Source organism: Octopus bimaculoides, chromosome 14 (genome assembly GCF_001194135.2).
Source record: "Octopus bimaculoides isolate UCB-OBI-ISO-001 chromosome 14, ASM119413v2, whole genome shotgun sequence".
NCBI lineage: Eukaryota > Metazoa > Mollusca > Cephalopoda > Octopoda > Octopodidae > Octopus > Octopus bimaculoides.
The window spans coordinates 53,627,480-53,646,896 of record NC_068994.1 but is presented as its reverse complement, the minus strand read 5'-3'; the positions used below and the strand labels follow the sequence as shown (position 1 = coordinate 53,646,896).

Sequence of the window (19,417 nt, the reverse complement as noted above, 5' to 3'; positions counted from 1 at the left end):
TTCAGAGCAATCTCCTCCACTGCTGACTTGGTAACCTACCTAACAGAAGCTATATATCTCTGGGCATTTGACAAAGTCTAATCTTTGTACATCCTTAGTGTTTATTGTTTTTACACAGGTGTCACACACCAAGACTTTTTGCTAATCTCCCTCTGATATGGCTGCAACTTTTGTGTCCATAGCTTGCACTGGGTATACCTTATGGAGTTTCTATCTACATATTGAGTAGGAGCATCTCCCTGAAGGGATCTGTGATTTGTCTGTTTTTCTACTAACTTTGCTAAATTAACTCTAAGGCTCTTTGATTCCAGATCTTACTCCCATACCTGAAATTTCTTCTCTAATTTTGGTTGTGATTCGGCTATAAGAGCAAGGTCATTAGTATAGAGGAGCTTCCAAGGGCATTCTGTCTTAAATTCCTGTTTTGGCCAAGCAGACTATGATGAATAAGAGGGGGATGAGAACCAAGCCTTGGTGAACTACCTGTTCATTGAATTCAATGCTATACACATTGCTGACTTTCACCTTCCTGACAGCATCCTTATACATGGCTTGCACAGCTCTCACCAACCACTCATCTATCTCTAGCTTCTGCACCCCCAGCAGGATTATACATCCTTAAAACTTAGTTTTACTAAGAGAATGCATTTATGTACTTAATAGTATATATGTATATGTTTGGGTCTTGCATGGTAGAGGACAGGGGATCTGATCCCCATATACTGCATTAATATTCCTTGCACATTGCATTGTTACCTTTATTAAACTCATAAAGCAAAATATGCTGAATATTTTCCTTTGTCACTTCCATTATAGCTTTGAAAAAAATAACTTAAAATCGAACTGCACTCTTTAAAAAACATAAGGACAAGGTAAAATTACTACCTGCTTTCATAAGTTGATACTCCAACTTTTAGTTCATACACTTGAAAAAATGCATTATTTATGGGATGACCCAATACATACATACACATACAGCTATGTAGATATATGTTACCTAACTTTTCAGCTTGTGTATTTATAACAGATTTAGACTAGTGTCATGAAATGTTACTTCCAGTTGAGGTACTATGGTATACATTACCTGGTAGCTGGCAACCAGCGATTACTTTGTAAAATTAAGTTTTAATTGATATTCAATTGTGACACTTATTTTTAATTTTATTTGAAATATCAACATCTATGAAAATATATTTGTCCACTTTATGGATATTTTATTACCCAACTTGTTACCATGAATGTTTATAACAGTCTAAGTTTTATGCTATGAATTGCAACTTCAGGCTCAGGAACGATGGTATACTTTAGCTGAAGGGTGACAGCAAGCTGTTATGTTAAGTCACTTCAATAACCAACTGGTCTTGGTACTCAATAGAAATAGTTACTTTCAGTGTATTTTACTGATCAGAACACTTTGAAGCATTCCAGTGTTCACATTGCTTTCTTTGGGTTGGTAAAAAAAAAAAAAACAATTTTAACATCTATGTTTTCTTATTTTGTAAATAAAGTTCTCAAGAAATACCAGATAGCTTCATCTTATGGAGGAATAGGGAAAGGTGAAGAGGTAGTTGCTGTAGCAGTAATAACACTAGTGTAAACAGATATACCTCTTCCCCTCTCAGATACAAACCTGTGAAAAAAGTATTAACAGAGATTTAAAAAAAAGAAAGAAAAAATAATGAACAGTTACAGAAAATGATGGAGTAGAATGATGAACTCATTACAAACAAGTTTCCTTCAAGGGTAAAACCAAAAAAACAAAAATCATTTAATCTTTTGCTACAATACATAACAATCAACTACATTATCAGCATTGACAACACCGACAACAATAACAGCAAAAAAATGAACTTTCATGTCAGTTACTGATTTACAACTGAGTAGACTGGAGCAACATGAAATAAGTGTCTTGCTTAAGGACACATATACTGGTCATATTTAACCACCTGATCTATGCGTAACTTTGCTGGAGTTTATTGTGTTCATAAATTTTGAACAAGGCTTCTGGTAGAGGGTTACCAAGACTTATCCATGCTTGCCCAATACATAGTGTCAGCATATATGTAGACTCCACTCTCCTTGTTATTCACCTGGATTTCAGTAATAACATTTTCCAGTTACTCTGGGTCAAAGTCTCCCTTCCACTTTCTCCCAAATATATCTGTTCCCTCTTTCACTCTCCCAACTCCTCATACTATCAGCAATTCTTTGACAATACTTCCTCCAGCATTAAAGGCATATATCTCACCTCTGCCCCCTCTGAAGTTGTCACCTTTGGTGACTTCAACACTCAACCCCTCCTTGTGGGTCTCATTCTCATTCCATACCAATTCTGCAGACCAATCAGATCCCGTCAAAGCTTCCAACCCATGCCAGCATGAAACATAAGCATTAAATAATGATGGGGATGATGATAATATACAACTTACAGAAGAAAAAAAAAAGATGTTAGTAGCTGTTAGACACACCGGAAAATATGTAAGCAGGCACATACCAAAATACCATAAGTTATGCTTGTTAACATTAGTGATTTACTTATACATGCTTTATTCCTTTCTTTTTCATATACTTCTTCATGCATTCTATTATTGTCTGACAAATGAAGAGGAAAACCATATCAACTAAAACTAACATTGACTAGCAACAAATAAAAACCAGAATTAGTATAAACTAATGGTCTACAAAAAAAAAAATAATAAAAAAAAGATGATTTAATAAAGTTCTGAAATTTGAATAAGTAGTTAATCATAATATAAACCAACATATACAGGAACCATGCAAGCCAAAAAGACAGCATTTAGTGATTGTTCAACTTGGTAAAATTTGTAGTCAGATCTTCAAATACCTTTCATCGAAGGTTTGCTAGATCACCACTGACCTGAGACTAAAAAACAACATTGTTTATATTCTTTACATTCTGAGATCAAATTCCATCAAGGTCATTTTTGCTTTTCATACCTTCAGGGCTGATAAAATAATATATCAAGAATACTGAGATCAAAGGTACTGACTAACTCCTCGTCAAAATTGCTGTCCTTGTGCCTGGATTAGAAATCATTATAATTATTGTTATCATTATTATTAGTAGTAGTAGTATTAGTATTATACGTTCACCGACATGTGTTGCACATCACTCTGTAAGTTTTGTTGTTATTCATATTGTTACACATTGTTATGCATTGTACATTTGTTTTCGTTACTTAAGTAAACTAACCAGGACCTTGGAGAGCTGGTTAGTTCTTTTCCATCTGTAGCCCTTGGGGACTATTCTGATATTTGCTAAAAAAAAAGATGGTGAATGAGAATTGTCTGTCCACTGAAAGGAACAATTGGTCATCAAGAAAAGAGAACAGCTGGAGACACCATCAAAACAAATTCTCAAATACCTGCCCCAGCACTGTCAACATCATTCCCATTGCCTCCACCACCACTATCACAAGCACAAAATTGTTGGGTGGTAGCACTTCCCTTTCCAAGGGAAACTTGAAAAAGTGGGCTTGGCCAAGGAGGAAAGTGTCTATCTTTAGCCCTTTCAACCTAGTCCACCATACAACCAATTTCACTAAGGCCATCAGACAAAAATACTGCCTGCCCTTCCTGGCCAAAGGAAGGTGGCAAGGAGATCTTTGTGATGGACTCAGCTGATAACCAGACCCATCCCACATGTAGTACAAATGGCCAAGTGAATGAGCCTGCTCTGAGCATTGTGCCTCTAGAGAAAGTAGATGAAGTGGTGAAGGCACTTGCTCTAGAGGTCAGGGTGATCATGGTTTTTGTGGGGTTTCTACAAGCAGCCCTTGGAAGTCTCTCTCCTTTGGGGATTTACTTGTTATAATTTTTATTGTTATTCCCTTTCTTGCATGATTCAGTTCCGCTCTATATGTATTGTATTATCCTGTACCACCTCCAATCTTTTTTATATGAATCCACGAGAGGCAGATCGCCGGGTTTGGATGGTCTGCCCTACAAGCTTTATATTTCGATGCCGGACTTGTTTGCAGGACTCTTAGCAGATGTCTATTGCAACTAGCAGCATAATAGGAGAATTTCTACTTTTGTATGTCGGGGGTGGGGGGCAGTGACACTGCTGAGAAAGGACTCAAACAAGAGGGACATTATAGAAAATTTTAAGCTCATCATTCTGCTCAATGCAGAGTTGAAGATTTTGGCCAGGGTGTTAGCCAAGAGGTTGGTGCTTGTTGTGGACAAGCTGGTTAGCGAGGTGCAAACATGCACCATCCCAACCAGGACTATTCAGGACAACCTCTGTCTTATGCGCTACATCATAGAGAGGTAGGGTAACGAAGTTGGCATGGGTGGAGCTCTGATCAGATAGAATCAACCATCAAGACTTGGCAACTGTCCTCAGGGTATCCAGTTTTGGTCTAGTTTCCTGCGGTTGGATTGCTGCTTTGTATAGTGGCATCTGCTCGGTTGTTTGGGTGAATGGTCACCTGTCAGAGCCATTCAGCATCTTGCGTTTGATCTATCAAGGGTGCCCTCTCTCCTCCCTTCTGTATGTACTGACTCTTGAGCCATTACTGAGGAAGTCAGAGACTTTGAAGGGTGTCCCACATGATCTAGGATGTGGGAGTGTGTGTCTGCTTACGCTGACGATGTCACCATCATAGTGCTGAGCCACAGGCATATAAACCTGATTGACGACACACTACAAGAATATGAAGAATTGACAACACACTACAAGAATATGACTTTTTCACATTAAGCAAAAATTAATGTGAAAAAGTCAGTGGGCTTGCAACTCGGCACTTGGAGAGGCAAGTCCATGCTGTCCAACAGCATCATGGGGCACTGGACAGATGGTCCAGTTAAATTGCTCAGAGTCTGCTTTGGTCCAGACCTCCAGGTGGAGAAAAACTGGGACAAAGTGATGAGCAGGGTAGCTAATCTCACCCAGAAACGGGCTGAGAGGAATCTGTTGCTGAAAGGTCAAGCCAAGGTGGCAAATGTGTACATCTTATCCATCATCTATTATCGCTTGACCATCGTCACTTGCCTTGTGGCTGGTGTGTTTACTCTTCCACTTTCTGTGGAAGGGGAACGTTCCACTGGTTAAGCGCTCCATCTGCTGTCAACAGTGGCTGAATGAAGGGTTGGGCATGCTGTAGTTGTTCATGCACTCAGGCTACAGCATCTCCAGCATTTCCTTAATGGTAAGCAGGTGTGGTCACCGTTTGTCAGGCACACTTTTCTACAGCTCGTCTCTTTGACTGAGCTACAAACCTGGATTAGGCGTAGATTGAGGAGGTGCACTTGGCACCTTGAGTGCTGTCAAGCGCTCACAGCTCTCTGCCAGGCGTGCAATGTCATTGGTAGTAGTTCCACTCTAGCTTTCTATAGAGGGCTAGTGGAGGGAAAGTGTGTCAACATTCTTGAGGAAACTGGGTGTTGATGAAGATCAACTAACTGGTTTGTTTCGGAGAACTTTCAGGCCTGAGCCTATGGATAACTTTCTGAAATTCCTTGCCTGGCAGTGCTACCAAGGATTATTCCTGTTTGAGATAAACTGTACAGGCACGGAAATGCCATCAGCCGGGCCTACCTGAGGTGTATGCAGAATGATGAAACTGCTCTACATGCCCTCGTCCAGTGTCTAAGTATTGCTGACCTGTGGGTTTATGTTGACCACCTACTGTCACATATAGGATGGATCCAACTATCAGTTGAATCCATTGTGAAGATTGCCCCGCTGCCCTCTTTTAGCTGAGAGGGGCAAGCAATTTTTTTTTGTCTAGTGGCTGTAGTGAAAGAGGTAGTATGGCAGACCTGCTTGAAAGGGCTAAAGACAGACACTTTCCTCTTTGGCCAAGCCCTCAACGACTTTTTCAAATTTCACTTGAAAAGGAAGTTGAGGGTGGAGAGAGATGTGTTGCCTTCTAGCAAGTTTGTTGAAAGGTGGGTGAATGTTGGAAGAATGGCCAGTGTGAAGGGACCGGTTCTGAATATACACCAGTAAAAAATTAAAAGGGAAGGGCTCTTGCCCTGTTGATCAAACACCCATGCGTTTTGTGGGTTTTTCCATGAGGACTTTAAAGCACCTCCCCTATTAGGAGTTTTAATTTGTTTAATTTTTTATTGTAATATATTGTTTACACGCTGTAAAACCCTTTGTCTCGTGTTGTCTTTAATGTCTGTGTTATGTCATTTAATGTTATTGTATGTGAGCCCTTGTAGCTAATAAAAGAATTATTATTATTATTATTATGAACTACAAGGAAGAAGAGACAGTAATCATTGTCTTTAACAGCCTTCCTGATGTAGGTTAAATCAATGTGGTGATGTTTGTCTTGAAAAATGTGGGTTCAAAAAGTTATAAATCTGAGTAGGACATTTAAGGTTGCATTAAGAGTGTTAAGAGTATCAGAACAAGGGAAGTTGTACATATCTTGCTATTTCAGTAGAAAAGACAGGGACAGAGCATAAATATATGTAGAGAGTGAGAGGATAGAGTACCTCAGTGTGCTAGAGGTAACAGAATATTGGCTGAGTGAATATTTGGTAATCAGTGTATGTGCAGCAGCTGTACTTTCCCAGAGTTAGATTTGAAGTTGAGAAGAACCATGACAATTATGATCCAATCCACCAGTAAAATTTAACTTCAATGATGTATCTACTCACTCTTCTTTCAAGGGAAACAGCTATTTGATATGCAGTACGGCCACTCTGAAAAAGATAAGGATAAAAATGCAATACAAGAGATAACGGTTGTTCATATATAATATTGATTTTTTTCTAAATGTTAAGGCCATCTTTAGTAGCAGAATGGGTAATGTATCAGTTGAATCAACCCTTCCATAATAGTAATAATGATAATAATGATTTTTACCATAGGCACAAGGCCACACATTTCAGGAGATGGAACAGTCAACAAACCAACTTCAGTATTTGACTAGCACTGATTTTATAGGCCTTGGATTTAATAACAGTAGTCTTGACATTGAGTTTATTTGAAGTTATTAAATAAAGGGACATAGGGAAATCCATGAAGGTATTAAGTCTACCATTCCATTACACTAATTGACAACAATAACAATAGCTGCAGCAACAATTACAACAATAATAATAACAGCAACAATTTATAATTTTATTGGTTCAAATAAGTATTATTAGTGAGGAAATGAGTATCAAAACACCAGACAAAAATGCCATATGGTAATCAGTGGTGTGGATAGTCAGTTTGTCTCCACCTGTCACAGATAATATGCATCATCATTAAGTATCGGAAAACTCATTGACAATGGAAGGCTGTTTACAGTGATATGTGTAAAAGATAACTCAGTAATACACATAGCCATGCCTATCACTTATATAACTAAACTGAGTTTTCTGTAATTCAGTATATATTTTTTAATAGTGACAGTCTTTTAAATACCACAGCTGACACCCTCACTAATTGAGACTGCAGGTATTTAGTTATATTATTTTACATTCTGAGTTCAAATCCTACTAGAGTTGATTTAGCTTTTCTTCCTTTTGGGATCAATAAAATAAAGAACCAGTCATATACTAGTTTGTTGAAATGCAACCACCTGAACTCCCTGTGTTTATGTAATTCTCACTATTATTATTATTATTATTGAGTGAGAGAGAGCAGTGCATGCCATCAAAGAGACACTGGGGTAAAATATACAAAGCCCAGTATACTCATCATGACTACTTGTCTGATAAGGGTACATCGGGCACATGCATCACAACCATATGTGCGCAACATGGTGATCTCATATCAAGATAAACAGTGCATGACCTTGCAGGTGGGAGTCCCAGTTAGAATTTTCTTTAGGTCAAATAGCCCATCCCGTTCAAAAGGTCCCTGAATAAGGGTTGTTTCAGGATGTTGAACAAAACACCCATGTTTCCAGAGGTGAATTATTCAAACCCCAAATAATTCCTCTCAACACATGGCTTTGATGCTCCCCCACTACTCTTGCACATGATCAGAGATACACATACCATCAGCCACTAAGGGACACACTCAAATGGTTAAGGTCAAATAACTGACAAGCAAATCTGTGGTACTGAGCAGAATATTTGTTGCAGCCCATCTTTTATACCAAGACAAAACATGTACATGTACAAAAACTTCCAATCAGTTAAGATCAGAAGCCATGAGAGCCAGTGTCTGGTACTGCATCAAGGCATTTATTATTATCATTATTAGTATATGTTTGACTTTTCCTTTGTATTTGTACAAGTTGATTCGAAGTCTCACCCAGAGACCTCAAGAGACAACCAGTTATTATTATTATTATTATTATTACATATAATAAATGTAAGCTATACCACATGATTATCGTTCAAATGAAAATTAGTGTAGCCTTAGTGTTATGCTTTTGAGCAAGGTACATAACTCTCCTAGCATCAGGTTGCCTGACTGAACAAAACAGAAAGCAGTTCTCACGTCTACTTCTCAGTTGAGTGGTTAATAGTATGAGTAGTATTAGCTGTGAAAATTGTTCCAACAGGAGTCATACCCACAAATGGGATCATGGGCAGGAAAATGGTTGTAAGATAGTAGAAGAAATTAATAAAAAATTTCTAATGACTAGGCCTAGAAAATTAAAAAATAATTAGATGATGTAATGTGCATATTTAATCTTAAGTTCCATTTCCTACAATTCTCTAGTACAGCAATAATATTGACTAATATGTGAGAAGGATTCTATATTGTTAGTTGAACTGCTAGAAGTAATAGCCAAATTTTCATTAAATTAGACTCTACCATCTGATATAAAGAAGGGAAGATGAATAATGTAGTCCCTGACATACAAAATGCTGGGCTGGACAAGCTGGAATACTTTGCATCACTAAATAGCAACAACAATAATTATGATCTTACATGAAAAATAAATAGAATGGCAGTCTACTAACTGTATTGTATATTGTAACATTAGCATTGTACTCCAAGAGCAGTTCCACAAGTTGTAGATGGCCATTGACGACAGCAATCATTAAGCAGGTCTTCCCATTTATGTCCCTGACATCAATATCGGCTTTACAGTGGATCAATGTATAAGCAACTAATTTGTTACCATGGAGAGAAGCTGAGAATATTAGAAAAAATAGTAAGCATCATGTCAAATATGCATAGATAAGTATTTCTTAGTAGAAAGATTACTTAATTTAACAAACATGCTGCTTATTCATGGGTACATATATTTTAACTGGCACAAGATAATCTTATTTCTTTCAACAGCACAAGAACTCAATCACTGTTCATGTCAAGGAAGCAATTGTGTACTTTGCTCTGTCAAGTCTTGAACAACACACCACTAAAACATTCAAACATACTACAAAAATTAAGCCTCACCATCTCTGATGGTCTTCCCTGATGACCACAATTTAGTTAATACTTTATCCCCAAAACTAGCATTCTGCTTTAAGGACAAAAAATACTTTAGTTCTTATCAGTTGCTGACTCTCTACAAAGTAAGACTTACACGTTTGGAGCAGTTGCTGATGCTCCTGAAATGCTCACAATGCATTATTTTTCAATAAGACTTAACAATACAGTAAAAACTATATACAGTGCTAACTCTAGAAAGAAATGCTCTTGATAATCATACTAGAGATACATCAGAAACAGGATGCATTCCATTCTTTCTTTAAAAGAACTCTGGTACAACATTCCAGTTAAATCTGTGAAATTAGACCACAAAATGTTAACAGTTGACAGATTGGTGATGATCCACTGTTTCAAGCATTTCAGTGTTCTAAAATTCTATGACGATGATGATGATCATAATAATGGTTTTGAATTTTGTGGGAGGATATAAGTTGATCACATTGACTCCAGCGCTCAACTGGTACTTATTTTATTGACCCTGAAAAGGTGAAAAGCAAAGTCAATCTTAGTGAAATTTGAACTTAGAATGTAATGATGAATGAAATACTGCTAATGATTCTGCTTGTTCACCATTGTTGGTTTCAAACTTTGGCACAAGGCCAAATTTTTTGGGGAAAGGGCAGGTTAATTACATTGGCCCTAAAGTTGTGGTACTTATTTTATCAACCACAAAAGATGAAAGTAGACTCTGTAGGATTTGAACTCAGATTGTAGAGTCAGAAGAAACATTGGCAAATCATTTATCCAATGCTCTAACAATCATGCCATTTCACCTCCTTTTTCTGATTTTGGCACAATTTTAAGGAAGGGGGTTATTCAATACCATTGCTCCAGTTCTAGACTTTTACTTGACTGACCCGAAAGAGATGAAAGGCAAAGTTGATCTTGGCAGGATTTGAACTCAGAATGTAAAGAACTGAAAGAAATACCTCAAAGTATTTCTTCCAAATCTCTAACAATTCTGTCAGCTTGCTACCTTTAACAACTGTTTCTGATTTACAACTACAAATTCAGAACTCACCACATCGCATCAATGGAGTCCAACCAGCATTTTTGTCTTGAATGTTCACATTTGCTCCATCTCCAATCATCCACTCAATGAGATCACAGTTGCAGCTGTCAATGGCATAATGCAATGGAGTAGTACCACCCAAATCATAATCTTCATAGAGTGCACCATTTTTGCACAGGATTTTTACAGTTGATAGCTGGCCATAAATGCAGGCATGCATTAGACTAGGGTAACCTCAAAAAAATTGAAAAAAAAAAAAAATTTCACTATCAATTTAAACTTTTTTTGTCTCGGTTTGAAATTTCAAATAAATGAAGACGAAGTATTTCCCTATATAAAAATGATTGGGTGAAGATAAAATTCAAGCATATCTAAATATAATAATATTTTTTTGTGATTTTAAATTTAAATTTCAGTTTGTTTTCTTGTTTCATTCTTTTAATCTCATTGTGATGCAGTTTTTGCTATGTTGAAGATGTGCATTTAACAGGATAGAGACACCTAACATCTGAAATAATCATGGAGTTTCTGGTAGTACACTGTTCATATTTAGTGAAGTGCAATAATGTTTTCTTGATATGTGCAATGATTGTATCTTTTTATTACTGAAGGAGACAAAGTTGGCATGATCCCATAAACTTTATGTTAATAGTATGTTAAACATATTTCCTTGCAAACACACACTCACACACACATCATCACTAACATTATCTTTTTTATGTCCACTTTTCCATGCTTGCATGATCAAATAAAATCCATTAAGGCAGTTTTTCCATTACTGAATGCGCTTCCTGCTTCCAACCCTTCCCTATTTTCAAGCAAGTTAATATTTCCCCCAAGCTGGGGCATGTTTTCGGGGAAGATTGGAAAGGAATGACGCCATTTGAAATGATAAGGGCATACATTTACATCTATCACAATAGCAAGACAAGGAGACACACTCACACACAAGCACATACACACATTACTTACTTATTTCAGTTTATGTCTACTAAATTCATTCATAGGATGCTGGTTGACCCAGGGCTTGCTTTTAATCTTGGAAAAGAAATATTTTATGTCATTCTACCAGAGAAATACCATCCCATTTTATTCCAATTTAATATGTTACTACAAAGTGGGTGAAAATCTAGAGAAAGAAGGCAACTGACCAGTGATAAATTTTGAGAAGTTAGTGTTATTACTATAATGTGTCAAGACAAAATGCAGTTGTCAAACCTCTGTTCCTGTACCATCATTATATTTGAATGAAAAGAAGTTGATTCTAAATACTCACGCTGTTTTCCCTGCTTCATCTTTGCAAGAAATAGAAGCATTATAAGACAACAATACTTTCATAATTCTGAAATATGAAGGAAGACACTTCAGAATGTGATGCAGTTACTTACTAGAGCTTATGGTACAATAAATACAAAAAGCAGTGAATTACAGAGTCAGTAGATTAGCCGGTTAAATAAATGCATTCTGCTATATTCATATCATGTACCTAAGTATGCATGTCTGTATGTATGTTTATATATGTATGTTTCTATTGAAAGGCAGGAAGGAAGTCTAACATCAAAATATTAAGTATTTACTGAATTATACATTGAATTTCAAATTTCATGCATTAAATCAGCATTTTTATACGTATTGAAAACCACTTACTTCAAATATTTAATAATTAATATTTAACGTTTTAACCTAACTAAGCACAGAATATTTTGCAGGCCTAGAGGTGACATTCCTGAAAACAATTTATAGCTCCAACAGTTGAGACTCCTACCAAGATTTGTATATATACAAGGCAATATACATAGGCCTCATATCTTAAAATAAAATTTCTAGATTGTGTGCACACACACTACTATACTTTATACCTACAATAAGATTTAACACATATCAAAAGATTAATATTTAACACCTTTGAAGACTACACCTTATGAATACAACTAAATTCCATACGCACCACATCGGTCCATAAGACTTCATATATCTTAACCACAAAAAAATACCCACAAGATTTCATAAATCTTAACCACTGAAGATACTCACAAATCCTTATATAAATATGGTTTAATTGCAAAACCCTATACAAACCATAACTTCAGTACCTTGAACACATAACAATAAGACATTATACACATCCAAACCACAAAAGAGAAAACATGCCATAAATACAAGATCTTAATACACAACATAACTATAAGACTTCATGCACGTCATTACCACAATACTTCAAACACACTGTTATAATAATACTTTATACACCATGTAATTATAAGCTCAATGCATTATACACATCATAACAGACACCCCATAACTACAAGTCTTCACATATACCACAAACAAAAGACTTTGCAGGCACTATGATTGCAAGATCTTATACACACCATAATCACAAAACCCCATACACTCCATAACCACAACACACTGTACACATCAAAAGACTTTATATATACATGGCATCATAATTGTCAAATGTAAATGATTCCTAAGTCAGTGGCTTTTAAGTTTCACTATTTATCTTTGGTTTCATGACATCATTTTGGTGTAAGGTGCATCTGCTTCTGGCTATGATGCCGGTCTATCTTTGTATTTCTAGTTTTTATTTCTGACATCTAGGAAAACTGAGCGAGACTAGAATTAACTGTGCTATCCAAATACCCAATACAATACCTGAAATGGATTTGAACTCAAAAACTTATGAGCTTGTAGTTTTATACCTTATCCACTTCGCTATTTCACTTCAATGTCAGATATTATGCACACCACAAGACTATATATATATATACAATAGGTACTTACTCAGGTTGGCCCCGTTTTGCTGCATTCATTAGTGCACTTAGACCATGATTATCTGTCACATCAACTGTGATATTTCTGTAATACATTATGGAAAACTGTTATCAGTAATATAATCATCATAATCATTGTCATTTTCATTAACATCATCTTACTGTCACAATCATTATTAACCATTGCTATATTAATTCTCATCACTTTCAGTGTAATAATCAGATTAATGATCTTCATGGCTATAACTAGGATCATTATCATTAGTATTTATCACCATCAGCATTCATATTCATTCTCACTGCAACCACATTGTCATCATTAGTTACTTGAGGATAAGGAACAAAAGATTTTGTTTTTTTAAAAAATAACACAAAATATGAGACTGAGGCTAATGGATATTTAAGCAGAATGGAAGCTACCAGTTCTTGAAATATTATCAGACAGGAGTACATGTCTCTAGCAGTCACTTATAAGGGTTGTTGTTCTCATTTAGTTCCAGGTTATGTTGAACAAGCTCTTCCTCCTCCTCTATTATGCTGCTGCTGCTACTACTGAGGTGGTGAGCTGGCAGAACTGTCAGCATGCCAGGCAAAATGCTTAGTGGCATTTTGCCCATGGCCTTTTGCCTGTGGCATTTTGCCTATGGCATTTTGCCCATGACATTTTGCTTGTCTTTATGGGTTCTTGCAGATGCTTTTAAGTTTTGTTGGTCGAAGAAAATAATAAATGAAACTAAAATCGTACCATGAACATTTCTGTTTTTTTATAATTATTTTAATGTTTTGTATAAACAATACTGTGTTAGTCTCTGTTGCGCCATTCTAGGAAGGTGTAAATGTTTACTGTTTAAAATACTGTACCTGGAGAAGTTTTAATTTTTTATCACTTTTTTCTTAATATAAAACATTGATTCATTTCAGGCAAATGAAAAAATTAGACTTACTTTATTTTTTGATACTGAATTTTATTATTGACTAACCAAAGGTAGATAAAGAAAACAAACAATTTTTCTATATAACGTTACATATTTCAATGAAGATGTCAGACAAGATGAAATAAGGCTGTAAACTGGTTTGGCCCAAGGGCCCCATTATAAATAGTAGTTTCATAAACTGTTGTCCCTAATATCGAGTTCATATTCTGGTACAAGGCCAGTAAATTTGGAGGGGGTGGTAAATCAATTACAGTGACCCCAGTACTTGGCTGGTACTTATTTCATTGTTCCCAAGAGGATGAAAGGCAAAGTTGATCTCGACAGAATTTGAACTCAGAATATGAAGAAAGACAAAATGCTGCCAAACATTTCACCCAGCATGCTAATGATTCTGCCAGCTCGTCACCTTAGTTGTTCCTAATATTGAAAAAACAGAAGTCATAGGAATTTTATTTTTTTGCTATATTGAGCAATTTCAATTACTTTCAAAGTATCATCTTTCTAGGCTAGATGGTGATGCTACTTTTGCTGCAAATAATGATAGTAGTGATGGTAGTATTTATGTGCTTAATCGTGGCGATAATGACAAATGAGGATGATGCTTGTGGTGGTGGTTATGGTGATTGTGTTTGCATTGATTAAAGAAAAATGGTAATGATACAGTGACGATGATTAATATGATGTTAAAGATGTCAATGAAAATAAGGATTACAACAATAGCAGAGATATTAAACATGATGAGGGAAGATACTCAAGAGATAACAATACAACAATGAAACAGAAGTTAACAAAATGAAATTAAGAGAAGAAATATTAACATAAATAATAATGATGATCAAGAAACAAAAATACAGAAGGGAAATGTCAGTGCTTTACCCAGACTTTAGCACATCCACAATTTCGGAAATTTTCTGGCGATGTACAGCTTTGTGTAAGTTCTCTCCATAGAATGGTTCCTCTATAGAAAAAAGAAATTTAAATGGATGAAATCAATTTATATATTTAATCACTAACTTAATTTTAATTAAATATAATCACCAGAATTTGCAAAAATTACTCCTGGAGTCTGTTGTGGATCAATTTTAATTATCTAAATTAATAATGAAAAAAGAATGAATGAATATAGAGCTATGTTGTTATTCTTCTTTGTATTCTACTTTGGGTCAACCTTGATAGAGAAGACCTGTAAGCAAAGACATTCCAAATGTAACCATCCCAGGTATCTAGGACTACATTATCTCGTGTGTTCTTTCCTTTTTTTTATAATGGTGCAGTGTGTGTGAAGGAAAATTTGCTGTTAGTTCTAGCAACTCAGGCAACTGTGCAGGTCTTTTGTTAGCTTGAGCAGAGATATATTAATGTAGCATATGGGAAAAAATAGCTCAAAGCCAGTGATGAGAAGTGAACCACTGACTCTTTGCTTAACTTGGTTGTCCAGTAATGCTGTCTTGGTCAATAATATACTATTGTTGATAGCCTAGTTGTATACTTTTGTTGGTGTTCTACAAAATCAAGATATTCCTGCCATGACTACCCTATCTTTTGTTCAGACAGTTTATCTGAGAGTATTATTTATTGCTGTATCATCCCATTTTAAAGACAGTGAGATATAATTTAAATGGGATGTGACTACTATTTCAAGCAAGGAGAGGCTGCTCCTTCATTGGTTCATTTTTAGTGTTTAAAGAGGTTATTGGTAACTCACACTCTTACAAAGGGGTGAAGATACATGTTCACACACATTCATGCACATACATGCAGACCACTCATGCATATACATTCAGAAGCATAAACACTCAAGCAAACATGCAGCTTAACTTGGATGTTGTGTTAGAACACTGAATACCGTGTTATTTACCTTGAGAGAACCTCTTATATGGATGCATGGTGCATAAAAGCACTCATATTTATATTGTTGGCAGATGGGATTGTCTGCTATGGGTACTGGAATTTCCAGACCACGTGATTTTGTCCTGCCTAGGCTCATCAGTGGCAGAAGTCCAGTAGCTACCAAACAGCCAAATCTCACTGTCAATGATCTGTCGAATTTCTGCGTCTTTTCAGGCACTGATGTTGTAAATAGCCAGCAGGCTTATTAGAAAAATAACTGATAGTAACAGAAATTAAAAACAAGAGGTCATAGTTGGAATGGCTTTTATCTTTGTTCTACTTGAACAGTTTCATTAGGTGGGGATGGACATAGACAATAACAACAACCATGAACTAACTCAGATGTGAGAATAAGGATGCTTCTGGGCAAAGCAAGTGAATATATACCTTAGCCTGTCTGACTGACAACCACAGTTTCAATTCTTAGTTTATGGTTGAGTGCTTATCAATAAGAAGAACATCTAGCTGAGAGAGAATAAGTAACTAAAACACCTCCAAATGTGTCCTCAGAGTAGAAACAGGAATTACCTGAGATACAAGGAGGACTTGGGAAGAAGCCAGTCAAAACTTTTGATTGAGAACATGGGATATCTCACAGAAGAGATGAAGTAGAGCCAAGATGCACAGTCAGTTGATGAATTGTAAAGTTGTCCAATCGATGCCAGACTGGTAAAACAGACTTAAAAATTAATGATGATGGCAAAAATGATGACCTTGATGATAGTTAAAGGGAGGACAAAGGGGCAAGGAAGAAGTAGGGGTTAGCAATGACTAGAATGATGATGATGAAGAGGAGAATGGTTGTGGTGGTGATAAATGTTCAAACATCCTAATCTGTAACCACTCACATACACAAAGAAGTGAAATATTGTTAAAGAGAAAGCAAATATATACATTTATGCACACACAAATATTAAAATTCACTTACTCAATACGACAATCCATAAAGACCTTCAGAATCAAAGAGCTTGTCATGTTGACGATGCATTCCCCATCGAACATTAGCTCCATCTCTCAGAGTGATGAAGATTAAGAGCTCATTCAGGTTAAGTAAACCATAAATGTTAACCATAGGCAAAATATCAACCCAATATTTCAAAAATTTAACATTCACAGAAAATTTGTAAATATTAAATATGAAAAGAAAAAATCATGAGAAAAAGCCCAGCATGGAGACTTCTAACTCACTAGAACCAATAAAAGAGTAAAAATAATAAAATAATTTGAGATGTCTACTTACTGCATGTAATGGCTTTTACTGGAGGTGACCAGTAAGTGTAATCATCATCACTTCGATGAAATCGAAGTCGAAACATGTACTCAGTGCTTGGATTAAGGTCCATCACAACTGTATGTTCACCATATCCCCTGCAAAAAAATAATAGATAATATAGTTTGTCTATTATTTGATTTGATTGTCATCTCTCTCACACACACACACACCAGTGTAGTGCATTGAGTAATTGTAACAATACCACAAGAGGATGATGGAACAATGAGTAAGCAGAAATAGTAGGGTCCTAGATATAAGATTTAACAGTATTTAATCTAAGCTCTGACTTCATATGTTGCAGTTGTCAAACTTGCCTTCCATCTTCACACAGTGTCAACTAAGGAAAGTAACAGTGATTTACTAACATTAACTATATCCACTCTACAATAAAGTTTGGCTTACAGTAAGCCCTATAATGTGAATTAAAATAAAGTTTGTATTTTCTTTTATGATTTTAAATATTATTACTAGTACATTACATGATATATTCTGTACATGCAACAGCTCTTAGATTTGCTCCAAGTTTTATCCTACTGTCTTAAAAATAGATGAATATACCGGATGTCCAAGTTCTGGATGCAAAACTCCAGGAAATATGACATGGTTACAGCAGATGTTTATTATAGGTATATAAATATATCAAGTCTTGTTGTGGAGAAAATTTGGTGATAAAGAACTAGCTTCTAGTAAATTTGTCTCTTTGTAAAAACTGTCTTCAGGCTTGGTATAAAATACCATATTCTCTTTAATTTAGGCACAAACTCCTAAAAAATATACTGATACATACGAAGCTTAATCATATATTATACCATACTGTATATCAGAGTGCATGTACTTAGTTTTGCTGTGAAGATTGTTATCAGAAAATCATTCAGTTGATGAAAGTAAATGATCAGCATCTATAAGGAATAAGATTTGGACATGTGGCTATGCAATCAGTTGTCAAGCACCTTAACCTCAGAGCCACTGTATCTAATTTATACCACATCAGCAAAAAGCAATAAAAGTTACACTGGATAGATTATATTGTTTGCAGTAATGTTTAACGTGCAGCTGACCTTGACTGAACAATACTACTTGATTAAAGTCAGCAGTAATGCAATTTAAGACGGTGAGCTGGCAGAAATGTTATCACGCCGGGCGAAATGTTTAGCAATATTTCCTCTGCTGTTACGTTCCGAGGTCAAATTCCGCCGAGGTCGACTTTGCCTTTCATCCTTTCAGGGTCGATAAATTAAGTACCAGTTACGCACTGGTGTCGATGTAATCTACTTAATACCCTTGTCTGTCCCCTCTATGTTTAGCCCCTTGTGGGCAATAAAGAAATAAGAAATAAGTAATGCAATTTCATCAATGGAGAGAAGGAATATAGAATCATTTATGTAGCTGCTTAATCTGCCTGAAATAGCAGCCAAATTTATTTCAGCTCACACCCTATCATCTGTAAAAAAAATGGAAAATCACATTAAATGAAACAGATTATTCAAACTAGAATGTCTTTAATAATAAGGTTACTGAATCAGGTCTGACAAAGAAAACTACATTAAATAATATTAATGTAAATACACTGTCAGAATAAAAAAACAGGAATGTCACAGTTGGAATGTCTTTGATTATATGTCTCCTGGATCAAGGCTAAACTAGATTAAACAGCAGCAATAACTATTTTCATATAAATGAAATATTCTTTAAATTCTAGAGTTAACTATCCAACTAGATAAAACAGTACATGTTAGTGTACATACATATATACATCTTTCCAGCCATCTTCTTGTTCAACATGACCTTCAGATTGCTGTGTAATGGTGTAGATTCTCTCAGTTTCATTTAGAATGTTGTATTTGAACTGGAGCAGAGAGGAAGACCAATCAAGATGTACAGAATAATGGTTGGAAGAAGTCACATCAGGCTCTGCGACCGAAATGTTATCTGATCAGGTAGAAAAAAAGAATTTAAAGTTAAAATTAGGATGGCAGAAATAAACACAAAATTGTATGGATAACTGTGTAAGTAACTACACAAGCCACCTCCAACCTCACCTAAAACGCATCAGTGAAACTTGTCCTATCAAACTTATAGGGCTGAAAAGCAAAGTCAGTATTTGCAGAGTTTAAACTAAGAATAAAAATAATTTTTTTTCTTTGTGTGTTTTCCTTTAAGACAATA

The 19,417-nt window shown here is 35.7% G+C and overlaps 1 protein-coding gene across 3 annotated transcripts in view; it reads right to left on the bottom strand.

Annotated features, from left to right (window-relative positions):
• Positions 1-1,191: 1,191 nt before the first annotated feature.
• The window catches only part of LOC106868549 (fibronectin type 3 and ankyrin repeat domains protein 1), a 20,929-nt gene continuing 2,703 nt past the window's right edge, over positions 1,192-19,417 (bottom strand). The window contains exons 2-11 of one of the 3 annotated variants that reach the window (XM_014913855.2): positions 18,997-19,180; positions 17,219-17,346; positions 14,965-15,046; positions 13,164-13,238; positions 11,653-11,718; positions 10,386-10,600; positions 8,890-9,062; positions 6,640-6,684; positions 2,495-2,592; positions 1,192-1,630 (exon numbers count right to left, since the gene is read on the bottom strand). In XM_014913855.2, coding sequence (XP_014769341.1) covers positions 2,536-2,592; positions 6,640-6,684; positions 8,890-9,062; positions 10,386-10,600; positions 11,653-11,718; positions 13,164-13,238; positions 14,965-15,046; positions 17,219-17,346; positions 18,997-19,180 — 1,025 coding nt within the window. In that variant the 3' untranslated portion in view covers positions 1,192-1,630; positions 2,495-2,535. Of the gene's footprint in view, positions 1,631-2,494; positions 2,593-6,074; positions 6,685-8,857; positions 9,063-10,385; positions 10,601-11,652; positions 11,719-13,163; positions 13,239-14,964; positions 15,047-17,218; positions 17,347-18,996; positions 19,181-19,417 lie in introns of those variants that run through there. The other 2 variants (XR_001409307.2, XM_014913858.1) reach the window with 2 other exon arrangements.